The sequence below is a fragment of the Chlamydotis macqueenii genome, chromosome 1 (assembly GCF_036417535.1).
Source record: "Chlamydotis macqueenii isolate bChlMac1 chromosome 1, bChlMac1.mat, whole genome shotgun sequence".
NCBI lineage: Eukaryota > Metazoa > Chordata > Aves > Otidiformes > Otididae > Chlamydotis > Chlamydotis macqueenii.
In genome coordinates, this window is record NC_141556.1 from 132116584 (window position 1) to 132130176 (window position 13593).

General features: G+C 38.4%; 1 protein-coding gene across 1 annotated transcript in view; it reads left to right on the forward strand.

Moving 5' to 3' along the window:
* Positions 1 to 13593, forward strand: part of MAP7D2 (MAP7 domain containing 2) — an 84341-nt gene that overhangs the window by 63385 nt on the left and 7363 nt on the right. Inside the window, exons 8-12 of the mRNA XM_086767389.1 lie at positions 1654 to 1802; positions 2885 to 3012; positions 11281 to 11513; positions 11899 to 12025; positions 13305 to 13509. Of these exons, the coding sequence (XP_086623515.1) occupies positions 1654 to 1802; positions 2885 to 3012; positions 11281 to 11513; positions 11899 to 12025; positions 13305 to 13509 (842 nt within the window). The remainder of the gene's footprint in view (positions 1 to 1653; positions 1803 to 2884; positions 3013 to 11280; positions 11514 to 11898; positions 12026 to 13304; positions 13510 to 13593) is intronic.

Genomic DNA, 13593 nt, shown 5'->3' on the forward strand with positions numbered 1-13593 from the left:
GGGACCTTCTTTGTGGTTTCCCACTCATTTTGTTTGTAAACTCCCAGCTTTATCTCTCTCTTCTTCACAGGATCTTTAAAGTAGCACAGTGACATATCTGAGGAGGATACAATTTGGCCTGCAAGCTACTTTTTCCCTGAGCTGGAACAGGAGTGCTGATTCTGAGAACAGCTCTCTGAACCAGCAGCCCCTTGTCATTTCCTTGTGAGGCAATCATGCTGTATCACCCAACATGAATACTCAGAATGGCCATTGATGGTTTTGTCAGTAATTGCCAGCAAAAGAGTTGAGGGAGATCTCCCATTTGTCATGTACTTCTCTCCATAGAAGTGGCTTTATGAACAGGGAAGAGGATTCTTCCTTCTCAAGAGCTCATACTATGCCTCATGTCATTACGTTTGGGTCAAAATTGCTCTGCTTCTGCATTTTCTATAAGCTTAGAAATGAGGAGCCTCAATTTAAGGCTCTTTCTCTAGGGCAATGCATTATTAGTGTCACTCTGAGTCAAGATATTCAGGCAAACGGTTGTTATTGGGCACATATAATTAATTTTTTTGTTTACAGTTGAAGTAAAAATACTTATCTTAGGTGACAGTTCAGTTTCTGAACATTTTTCTTAATATTCAGTGAACTTTTGCCAACTTGATAGGAAGTCAGTCAAAGAATACATAGGTCCAGTTAAACTTAAAAGCATATAAAAAGGCTTCATAAAATATGTCGCAGGACTGCCCTCAATAAAAAAAAAAAATTATTGGAAATGTGAATTCCTTTATATTTGAGCATAATTACTACTTTTCCAAAGTCAATATCCTTCTTGACTTCAGTTGAATAAGATTGGAAATACACTGTCACATGGTTAGAATTAGTGTCTGTCTTATTAGTAAAGCATATGTTCTGTTGATTGTTCTATATGTGTATGAAAGTTTCATCCTAGAAGGCAATAGGCAATATGATCAAAAACAGGAGTAAAAAAATCTAATTAAAATCCTGTTCATATTGCAAATAAAGAAAAAATACCCAGAAAGAGTTGCCCTGTAAGCTGTAATGCACTCAAACTGATGTCTACCACAGATAACAATAACTGAAATATCTACCGGAGCATTTAGTTCAGGTTGGGTTTTGTTTTGTTGTTTTGTTGTTTTTTTTTTGTTTGTTTTTGTTTTTTTTTTTAAATTAAGTATTATTTTGAAAAGCAGTTAAGGTATTTAGGAGCCTTTGGCATGTTCAGGCTTTAAAAAAATTTCCTATGCTTCTATCACCTCTCCTGTTTTACAGTATTTGTTCAAAACTCCCTCAACTAGAATTGTTTGATTACTCTTTTTGTAAATGCAAAGGAAGATGGACTTTTCAGAAGATAAAAGAATCACAGTCATAGTCAGGTGATTTGAAAGGTATATGAGTAAGAGAGTGGTATTTTAGAGATAACTTAAAAAAAAAAAAAATCCTAGAAAATGTTACTTTCAGTGCAGGCATTTTTAGTGAACACGGGAGCATGTTGAATGTGTTACATAATGTGATCTTTTGAAACACTTAAAAAAAACCTTGAAAACTGCCTGTGAACATCGTAATGTAAAAGTATGTTGTTTTCTCCTCTCCTTTACTTCCTCTCTCTGTGCTTCCTTTTGCTCTTGCTATTGTACTATAACTCTTTAGTATTCCATATCTGTCCTCGTGTAGCACCAGCTAGTCCTCTTAAATCTCCCTACAAGCCTTCCCCCACCCGAACCACCGACAGAAAGAAGGCAACTTCACCCTCCACGTCTGATGCTGTGAAAGGGGCAGTTGCAGCTGAAGTTACTCAGGTGGGTTTACAGTGGTTTTTGATTTCACTTCTGGTTGTTATCTTTCCGTTAACCTTCATAAAAATAAAGTGCTACCCCTGTTATAAGAAACAGTGATAAGAAAGTGACGCTTGCATGCATCTCTCACGGTCGTGCTCCTCTTTAGCAGCATTTTTATATCTTCCTCCTCCTGTCAATGTTAAGTGCTGGTATTTGGAACAGCAACACCTTTATTTTCAGGAAACTGAAATTTCTGGCACTGAAATGTATATTTCTGGGCTTGGCTGTAACTTCTTGGAATGAGGATGACAAAAAAGATCACTCTACTGAGGATGACTATAGGTCGATCCAGTCTTGCTGGTAAATTAGCAAGCTTCACATATTTTGGAAACTTGCCAAGTGTATTAACAATACCTCTTGTTTTATACCAATTACTTAACTCTTTCTGTGGACCTTTTCAATGCTGTTTACTTAAAAGTTGCATTGTTAATCCACTGTAGTTTCCAGAAGAGCAAAGGTAAGTCATTCACCTTCACTGAGTCTACTCAGTGTAAAACATGTTTTAAAAAACTTATACTGGGGCTGTAAAATTCACATAAGATCCTGTGTCTTGTAATAATTAACAGCAAGGGTTTTCATGCCATCTAAATTAGGTGCAAATGAGAAGACCAAAGCTGGGAGCTACAGATTTGTGTAGTGTCTTTTCCTAGGTGTGATTCACAGTGTTACATGCAGCAGCGTTTCTGTGAGATGCACAGTAGCCTGGGTGCACTACTGACCATGATTAAGAGGTGTTGCAGGAGCACACAGGTGATTTTGAAAACTCCACCCAGTGCTGCCACTCCTCCCAGGAACTCTTGGAGAGGCTCTAATGTGATGTTACTTATCTGCAACTTGTATACTATGTCTATGCAAGACATGGCAAGGAGAGGTTTATGTAAAATATAAACGGTTGCACCTTAGTTGAGCTGGTGTTTAAAAAACTTTTCTCTTAATGTGTGTTACACAAATCTGTTTATATGCCATCTTGTTAATAAAGCTATCAAATATATTTTTGATGTGTTGGTCCTAATTATGGAAACTAAAATTAACTGTGCTTCTAGACTGAGAAGATAAAGAAAGAGAAGCGATCTGCAACACCTGGTTCATCATCTGGTATGGGGTCTCCTCTAAGAAGGTCTGATTCTCCTGCTGCCATGTCCAGAAGATCTGCATCACCTGCGACACCTAAGTATGCCTTTCTTATTAGTGGTCTAATATACTATGAGCTTCTTGTTACTTATAACGAGGCACAGATTCTTGAGGAACTTCCTTTGAAGTGTTGTATAAAATCTGGTTATTTTAGTTATACATGCACATGTGTCCAGTTCTGGAGCCCCCAACACAAGAAGGACATGGACCAGTTGGAGGAGGTCCAGAGGAGGGCCACAAAGATGATAAAAGGGCTGGAGCACCTTTCTTATGAGGCCAGGCTGAGAGAGTTGGGGCTGTTCAGCCTGGAGAAGAGGAGGCTCCAGGGAGACCTGATAGCGGTCTTCCAGTATCTCAAGGGGGCTTACAAGAAACATGGGGAGAGGCTGTTCAGTAGGGCCTGTTGCGATAGGACAAGGAATAATGGTTTTAAAATAGAGGAAGGTAGATTTAGATCAGATATTAGGAAAAAATTTTTTACAATGCGAGTTTTATAGAACACTGGAACAGGTTGCCCAGAGAGGTAGTGGAAGCCCCATCTCTGGAAACATTCAAGGCCAGGCTGGATGAGGCTCTGAGCAACCTGATCTAGTCGGGGATGTCCCTGCTCCTTGCAGGGGGATTGGACTAGATGAAGGTCCCTTCCAACCCTAACCATTCTATGATTCTATAATTCTATGTATACAGATGGGGAGAGAGAGAGACTAGACATAATATCTGTGACGTTGTGTCCGTTGTCACTAGAGACACTTCCTTTTCTCAGTCTTTTTAAATTGTCACGGTTCATTGTCATGATTCATGTGAAATTTTATTTAATTTGGTTTTTAAACATGCTTTTATTTTCTTTTGGTTTTGAAGAAGCTCTGCATAATGTGAAGAAATGCACGGAACATGAACACCAACTATAAATTCCAGCATTTAAAATATGCATTTCCTATTGCTGGCATGACCATCTGGTTCCATAAATATACTTAACTATGCGTCATCTAAACCATCAGTTTTAATCTTTGCTTATTTGCAGAACTCTCTGGGTTTATTGCTTTTTGTTGGTTTTTCTTTTCGTACAGAGTTGTGGACCTATAGCATATCTGGGCTTACGAGCAACTGAGTTGCTTTTCTTAGTTGTCTTTTGCAGACACTCAAAACTAGTCCGTGTACCACAGCTTGCAACTCACGAGTCTAAGCAAATGTGTCTTCAGCTTTCTTAGAACAGGATGTAAAGTCTGGCTGTAATGGAGAAGTATGTTAAAGCAGTCATGATCTACAGTAGTTACCTGACTTTTGTTTTATTTTTCTCCTAGGCTGTGTTAATGAGTTCCACTTCTGTCTTGAAAATTATTTCATTTTGCTGATTTTTTTTTTTTTCTTATTAACATCTGAACCTGGCCATATTCTGAACCGATCTTGATGATCCTCTTTCTGACAAATTTCTTGAGCTTCAAAAAGTAGCTAGTGTTCCTTTTGTATTTCAGCTCTGACTGCATAACCCTTTAACGGAGGATGATTTCTGTATGTGAATCTGGTGTTAGATAAAATGCAGGAAATGATCTGACTCTGGGCATTCTATCTGTTTCAGACATCCCCTTTCATGCAAGTGGGAAATTGCAGTTCTTGGTTCTTATTATAGGGCCACAAATGCTCAAACTTTCAATATTATATATATAATGTTGTTAGATTCTGGACTATGTACATTTTGTGAAGAATGGAATGATATGAAGTGTTCATGGCAATTAAATTTTTTCATTATAGTTTTGAGCAGATCATTGTTGAGGGGCACTTCAAAATGTACAGAGAAGTTTGAGCTATAAAAATGTATATTATTCTATAAGTACTGATACTGCCTTTCAGAATGCATCTTTCAGTTCAGTCAGACAGTTTAAAAGACACACTAAGAGACGTATTTAGTGAAACAAAATGACTGATGGGAAATGGATTGCTGAGAGTGACGCACTTCTTCATGGGTAGACATTGAAAAGATTGGTATAGCTCATCATAGAGACATCTGGGGAAAAGAAAAGATTTTGTGAAAACAGCAAATGTTTAGTGCTTCATGAAAAAAAGTATACCCAGTCTTAATTTGTAGCACTGATTTCCAGAAAAGGTTAGGCAAAAATGGGGAGTTTTTTTTTTTTTTTTTTTTTTTTTTTTTTCCCCCCAGAGGTACAAATTATGAGAACCTTTTTATAGTAAATGCTTTCATGCCTATAAGGAGTCTAAACTACTGTATTTAGAGGAAGAAGCAGATGCTGTATGGAGGAATTAAGATGACTACTGGTGGGTTTCTCTGTGATTGTGAGCCACAGTAGTTTTGTTTTTTTGTTGTTTTTTGGGTTTTTTTTTCCCTCCTTTTCAAGAGAATCTGATTCTGACCGCTGCTAGAAATGTATTACTGAGCATTTAATCTTAACATGGCCCAATTAGAACGCTCTCCTTGACCTCAAGGGAGATACAGTAAATAGAGTTTAAATCCATGTTTATTACTGATGTTTCTGCTTCAGCACTCTCAAAACTTCCCCTCAGAAATTTAAAGTTAAAAAAGTGTCCTAGTGACCATATTATATTATTATATAAAGATACGCATTTCTTCATACAACTCAAATGCCAAATAACGATCTGGCTGGTAAGTGGATTTAAATTCAGGCAGTAAGGCTTTTGGAACCTTCCTTTAAATTGTATAATATCATCTTTTCATTTAAAATTAACTTTAGAACTTAATTATAATTTTAATGTGGCAAATATTCATTCTCCTTGCAAACCTGACAATCTTTTACAAGTTTAATCTTTCTCCTTCCAGTACGCCATATGGCCAAAAAAAATACCCTAGAAGAAATAAGAATATGTATTGTACAGCATTAGTAATTAGTGAACCTGCATAGGACTTTAACTTCAAATCCTATTGAGGAAAGAATCAAGTATGGCCAGTGATTTAGATGATAATCAGCTGTATGTATTTTTCTTCTTAAATTATGAGACTTGATATTCAAGTTTAATTGGTATTGTTCTAGTTACTAGTTCTTCACAATCATCATCTTGGTTTGTGAGTGGTGTAGTTGCTTGTCTTCTTGATATGTAATTTCATTATTTATTAATTAAAAAGCTCTTTTTCTTATGGTGAAGTAACTGAAACAGGCTCAAACAAGACAATAAAACCTCAACCTAAAGAGAGACAGTGACTGGCAGAATAGATTTGCAGCAATTACATAAATAAAATGCAGTGTTTGAAGGTGTGAATTTTACTGAGAAAATGAAAAAGATCAGGCCAAAACATAACATCTAACACAAAATGAGTGAACAAATATGGACCTGAAAAGGGAAAAAAATAAATATGTTGAGCAATAATTAAAAGCAAGTAAGGAATTCAAAGCTTGAAGATATTTCAAAAAGTAAATCTATCAAGAAGTGTCATACAAGAAATAAACCCAAAACTATTGCTTTGAATCCACTGTGGATCATTTGACAAAGATGAAAGTTAATGGATTAGAGAGGAGGAATAATTGAGAAATTTTACAATTGCTGTTGGATACTGATTGTGTAAAGTGCTCCTGTTCTTCAGATCTTTCACAAGATCAATAATACTATATTTTTTTGGTAAATTTTTTTTATGCTTTGTCTTCAAAGATCTGTACGTTAATCGGTCTATTCTTGCAGTATCCCTCAGAGAGTAGGTAAGTGTCCTGTCGTATAAATTGGCAAAGCAATAAAGCCTGTGTCCTTCATATGCCTTTGGGTAAATAGTCCTGTTGAAATCAGTGGGATCTAACTGAATCAAGGAAGTAGGATTAATTTTAACTGTCTTCAGATAAGCCATAGTATGAGCCGGTGAATAAAAATGGAAAGCTCCGCCAAGCCTCTGTGTTACGTTATTTTGCCAAAGCATTACCTCATATGAGAAGGAGAGAGGGGCAGGGGGGAAGGTATAAGAGACTGCAGTGCTGCCGGTGGGTGGTTCTGGGTTCTTTTGCAGTTCCTGGTCCGTGTCACTGTCCTTTGCTCACAGTTTCACTAACTGAACCTGTAACTTGGTGGTTCTTTTCAGCAGCATCCCACTGCAGCCACTGAGACACACTTTGATGTCGGAATTGCATGTGCTCAGTCCAATTACAGAACACTGATGAAATATGAACCTAGAGTAGTACAAAAAAGCCCAAACTTTAAAAAGTTTTAAAACCGACCTATTAGAAAGGTGTCTGCGTGTGGCGAATTCCTCACAGAAGTAGCTTCTGTATCCTGCAGTGACCTAGTTTTGGATTTTATTTGATGTGTGCTACGTTTACTACTCGTGATTTTTGTTTTGCTTTGGAGAGATAAAAACAATGGGTAGAATGTGAGATCAAGGCTGATTTGAGGGGTTTTTTTTAGCAGCTAGCTAAGGAGTGAGCCAATTAAAGATTTTGAAAACATCTGTAATAATGCAGCTATCAATTATTCTATAGACCTATGCTGTGTTTGTGCTCTTTTAAGAAATCTAAAAGAGAAATGAATCTGTCTCTGGCTGGAAAAGATAAAAAACAAAAGTGAAAGAAATCTGTGATATTTTCTCAAAAGCAGTTAGCGGAGCAAAAATGTCAGAACCCAGGAATAGCTTGTGATTAGAGCAACCTCAAAAAATAGGCTTGAGAACATGCAAGTCCTTGGTGTGGTTTCAGCAGAGCTTTTGTTGAATTAATAGGGAGATAGAGGGGAAAAAATAATGCAGCTCTGGCATTGTTGCAGATTTCTGGTGTAAAGTCAGCCTTCTGAACTGCTGTAACTGAAGACCTGTCATGTACCTAGCTTTTCAAGAAAGCATGCTGTTCTCTCTCTTGCTCTTTACGGACAAAATTGGATGAGACCTCTGACTTGTGTGCTGCATGTACTTTATTTTCTCTGCTTAGCAAAAGTACGCTCCAAACCCCTTTTATGCTCTTCCTGAGACATTCTTCTGCAGTATGGGCTATCCCTGCTATCTCTCTTTTAAATAAGAGCCCTTGTAATTTAAGGACCAGTGAGTGGATCTTCAGACCTGATAGAGGTTCTTGCAGTTGTGGTGAGAATGGCTCTGTACAAGCTGCTGTCCCCATGTCAATACAGGGTGGTTAGGTGAGAACACTGAGACCTCATGGAGGGAGGAAGATGCTTCTTGTACTTCTGTATTCCCCTGTAAAATCCAGTGACTGAGATGAGTCAACTTTCCGACAACTAACATGCTGCCACTTCTTGGATTTGGGGGACGAGTTGCCTTAATTCTCTGATTCTAATCAGGCACACTTCTGTGTTCCCACATTCCTACTGGGGTTTCATCACGTTCCTTTCCTTTTCTCCCAAGGCAAAAATAAAACATTTTTTAAACCTAAACAGACCCCTATGCAAGCATTTATACATTTTCTCTTAATAATCCCATTTTTCTGTCTTCATGGTCAGGTTTGGCCCTTTCTGGTAAAAAGTAGCAGAATTTACATACTATTAGGAAGAGTGAGTGTTTTCCAGTAACAATTCTGCCTGTGTCTAGGAGTGTTAAAGACTCTAATTTGACAATATGTTTTAAAAACAAGAGGGAAAACAGTGTTCGTTTAATACTTACAGCTGGCACCCAATAAATGATTTTAAATTTCTGAAAAAAATTCTTATTTCTGATAGGCTTTCTCAGCTTCTCACTCCTCACAGTACACTGTTGTCATTCTTGCAGTAATGGGTCTTTCATATGCTTCTCCCTTTTAGTTGCTTTGAGAGAAGCAAAGTCTTACTCGTTTCTTGTTCTTCTGGCCAAAGAGCTCTAAGAAAAAATTTCTGTAGACCTAAAAGTTCAAAGATACATTACTTAAATAATAGGTTCAGCACATGTTTCTAGTCCAACAGGTAAGTTGTGAAGCCAGTCTGCTCTAATTCCTATGCAGTGCAAGATACATAGCTCTCATGACTAGACACCTTCCTACCAACGTCTTTGATTTGATTGTCATGTCTTTATTAGAGAACAATTACTTCTATGCTAATACTGAAAATGACTCAGCCTTAGTTATGTGACTGTTTTGCTGCTCTTGTCACAACAAGTTAAATAAAAAGCATTGCAAGGAGTCTGTGGTAAAGTTGGAAATGTAAACCAAGGACAGCAAGAAAAGACTATGCTTTGAAGTGTCCCATTAGCCAGAAGCATCCTCTGGGCTGCAGAAGAGCTTAAGAAAGGTTGTTTGCCTTTTATTTATACTTTTTTTTTTTTTTAATGAAATGCATTTGGAAATTACTGTAATGGTGAGATGTACGTATGTAGGTGGGGTCTTGAAATCTCTGCATTTTGTCTTTAGGAGGGCCTGGGAATCTATCTGTATCCCAAAGAGAAAACTAAAGACAATACTTAAACCAGATTGGGTCAACACCAGCCAGTCCCATTGCCTTCTCCCATTGCTGTTTTTTACAAGAGCTGGAGACAGACTTGCCTGTCGACATCTTCCAAAGCCTGTTTCTGTCAGGGAGCAGCAGGAGCAGGGTGCCCTGCAAGGCAGGGTGAGCCAGGAGCCGTGGGTGGCAGCAGGGCAAACAAGGACATGGACCTCATCCACAGGACCCCCTCCCACAGCAGACAAAATAAGTGACCAGGGCAGGTCTGGTGATGGTGACCAGAGTCAGCTAAGAGTTCAACAAAGGCCTTAAAGAGGCAGATCCAAGGACAAACTAGGACATCAGGTCAGAGTCGGCAAGTTAGGAGTCTGGGTACAGGTGTACGTACAACTTAGCTCAGGCAAGGAGCAAGGGCAAGGACCTGAGCTGACAGGAAGCTCCTGGGCCTGCAGGCAGACAGTACCCGAGCTGAACTTCAGATTTAGTTGGGTGCTACTATTCCACCATCCTAAGGGCTTTTGGAGTCTGTGATGGCTCTTCAGTGGGAGTAAGAACATACGAGTGGTGCAATACTTAGTGGTCTTTTCCTCCCCACAAACTCAGCGACTCTCAATGAACTCCCTGTATTCTCAACCTCTTTCAAATGCAGCATAGTATGGGGGAAATGAACCCTTTCTTCTCCTGAATTCATGAATTGGGGGCGAGTTGAAAGGCGTTTAATTTTTATTGTCTGCTCTGTAATGTAAATGTTGTTCTAGTCATAATAGTCTCTGGCCACACAATACTGGAGTTAGATCTATACAAAACTTGCCACTCCAGTCCATTAATTTTCAGCCATTGTCCATGTTTTTCATGCTTGTGGTCTGCCACAATGAGTGTATAGTCCAGAAAACATGTTATAGTATGTGAAACTCTATATTGTGTAGATGAAAAAAGTGATAAGGGATAATACATTTTTATCATAATTACATATCCATAAGGAAGGTTAAAACTACATGTGTAATGTTCATTTTAATGTAGGATTACTTACTCTGATGTGACTTATGTAAATCATTGTTTTAAGATTGTAATCTTTTTACTTCCATACTACTTAGTCACACAGCCCAGCCTTAACATTACAAGTATTTAGTGCCAGTTACTGGTGTTACATAAATAATGAATGGTGTTTGTGTGTAGTTTTATGTTTCCTGGTAATCTGCTCTCTTAATGTGCACCAATTTTCAGTGAATATCAAGTATCTTTACCCTTCCGCTTTCCCAGGACTGATTTCAAGGTTATCATTTCACCTAAAGCATGCAACAGCCAAATGAGCAATCAGCAGCGGTGCTGCTCTGCCTTGCCGTCACCTCAAGTGCAGCTGTGCAAAAGGTTGCAGGGGCTGAGTTTTGAGCCTTGAGTCTGCTTTGCTGGTGCTCATTAAAGCATCAGCTGAAACAGTGGAGCTGACTGTAGAATGGTTTGGTCAGTTTCTGTCTCTTTTTGTGGTACCCAGCTTTACCCTTATGGATAGTAGTAGTTGGTGCTATTTTGGAAAATCAGTTTCTATTAGAAAAAGACCATGTTTGACATGGTGGTATTTAGATGAAAGCAGCATGCTGCAACTCAATTTCTGCAGGCAGAAAGCAGCAATAGTTTTGCTTTAAATGTTGAGAAGGACTAGTCAATACAAACAGTGTTGACAAAATTGTGAAATGGCCATTAAGAAAATAATTGTTTCAGGTAGTCCATGATTTCAAATCTTTTGCCTACAACTCAGCATTATTGGTCTTTTAAAAGGAGAATTTTCTATAATCATTTGCACTTGTGTGCTAGTTCCCTGCATTTCAGGTTCTGAGTGCTTGGATCCGGGTGGTTTCTATGCAGTATTGTGTAAGACAGCTGATGCTCCTGTGTAGCCAGAGACAAGAAAGAGGAACCATATATGAGAAGACAGAGTTGGGTTCCAGGCAGTGTAACGTATGGCCTATTTTTTTTTTGTTTGTTTTTCCTCCGTCAGGACAGTTGCAAAGACTTACCCTCAATCTCCTAAAAATGCCAAACAATATCTAGCTTCTCCTGTGAAGCATCGTACCACTTCTAATCTCAGCCAGGAAACTCCTAAAAAGAAGGCAGACAAGGAGAAAGAAAATGTCAGTGTCCAAAAATCCCCAGGAGCACGCACTGATGAAGTGGGCCAGGTGGCTTCAGAGAAGCATGTGCCTTCTGCAGGGAAGACTGAAAACAGTGAAGGTGAGTCTTACTGCAAGAATAAAGGTATTGTGGGTCTGTGAGGCTTTTAAACAGCAATGAACTGGGTTTTTTTTGTGAAGCTGGTCAGTCATGGGGTTATGAGAATGTGTAAAGGTACATACTAGAACCACTAAACATATCTTTTTCACCAAGGTTACCCATGCATGAAAAACATTTGTTGTAAAAATATGTTAAAATGTTGAAATTCAGGGATGCTCTTACCTATCCCATATTCTATCTGCTGAAAATGCTGAGGTATGCTTTTGAAAAGCAAAGGTGTCATACCAGTGTGAACCAGGCCCATTTTAGCCTCTGTGCGAGCGTGGAAGTGCTGGGCACTCTCAGTTCTCTGCCTAATTTTCCAGCCTTGGTTGTCTTCTCCCAGGAAAGATCACAGCAGGAACAACTGATGCAGAAGAAGCCTCAAAAATTCTAGCTGAAAAAAGACGACAGGCCCGCCTGCAAAAAGAACAAGAAGAAAGGGAGAGACAGGAAAGAGAAGAACGGGAGAGGTATCTCTGTTGATTTGTGAAAATTATTATGCAATAATTGAACCTGTATCATTGAAGATGCTTGAAACTGTGGTGGTTTTAGAAGCAAGGTGGGAGCTTACATGTAAGTGTTAATTTTGTTCAATTTGGACCCGTAATTTATTAGTGTCTTTTGCAGTCTTTATGACTGGTGAAGCTAGAAAATAATAATTTGGCCTCTTTAAGAAGCTTGAAGAAACTATTACTCATCCAAATATTTCAGGTATGTCCGCACTGCAGTGTGGACGTATCTGAACTGTTCTGTTTTGTAAAAAGAAAAAATATATATATATGAGGCAGTTTTAATTGAGCTAGTTCACATAGAAGAAAGTCTTGCAGTAGTATGTGCCTTAAATGGCAAGGCTTATATCATTCAACAAATTAACCTGAAGCTTATCTACCTGCCCAGCTCTGTTGTAGGCATTTGAGGGCTTTAAGAGTGTGGAAACAATGAAGGTTGCTGTCTCTAAGCAGTGAAATTCTGGCTGTGTTCTGGGAGCAAGCTTTTAGGTCGTTCTCCACATTGGATGCTGGTTGCAAGTGTCAACAAATCATACCCTTCCTTCAAGCCCCTAATAGTAAATCGCTAACTCTGCGTGTCTAAATTCAACTTTGTCTGTTATTATTCAAAACATGGCAAGCAGGGGAAATTTGGAAATATTTCCTGAATCTTTGATATGCAAGAAGAAGAATGATCACTTGTCAAAGCAGCTCTTGAATGTGGTTACAAAGGAGCATGATGTCCCTGAGTGGGCCAAGGAACAACACAGGTGGAATTTAGATGCACTCTGTCTAGTATACCACTGTGTTTTGTGGACTTTGCTGCTACTTTTCCAATCTGTTTATCTTCAGCTGAAACAAAGGAAAAAAGTACTTGCTTGTTTGTAGATACCAGCATTCTGGGTGTGAAGTACAGGGGAAGAGGGAAGGGGTTTATTTTTGAAGCTCTAATCAAAATTAGAATGGAAATGTTTTCTTTTCTTTTGATACCTTTGTTCCCAAGGGAAATTATAATTTCTAGGAAATATTTTAGGCAGTGAAAATAAGATTGGAATAAAAGTTTGGTAGCAGCCTGAATTCTGGGCATGTGCTGAACCTCTTTGCTATATCTTGGCATTTCTCATGAAAATGTGTGCTGATGCATACATTATCAGTTACTGCTGATTGTGTGCCATACATACAATAGGATTCATGCTATAAACAAGATGAAAACTTTTAAACATACTGTTCTGGTTTTTTTTTTTTTTTTTTTTTTTTGCAGGCTTGAAAGAGAAGAACAGAAAAGAAAGGCAGAAGAAGAAAGACTTCGTCTAGAAGAAGAGGCTCGTAAGAAAGAGGAGGAAAGAAAACGTGAAGAAGCAGCAGCTAGAAAAAAGGCAGAAGAGGAAGCCAAGAGAAGAGCTGAGGAAGAACAAATGCTAAAAGAAAAGCAAGAAAAAGAGCTCCAAGCCAAACTTGAGAAACAGGTACCATCTCAAATACAAATGTGAAACTTTATATGCATATAAATGTACACATATGTTTATACACATATAAAGAAAACTTCATAG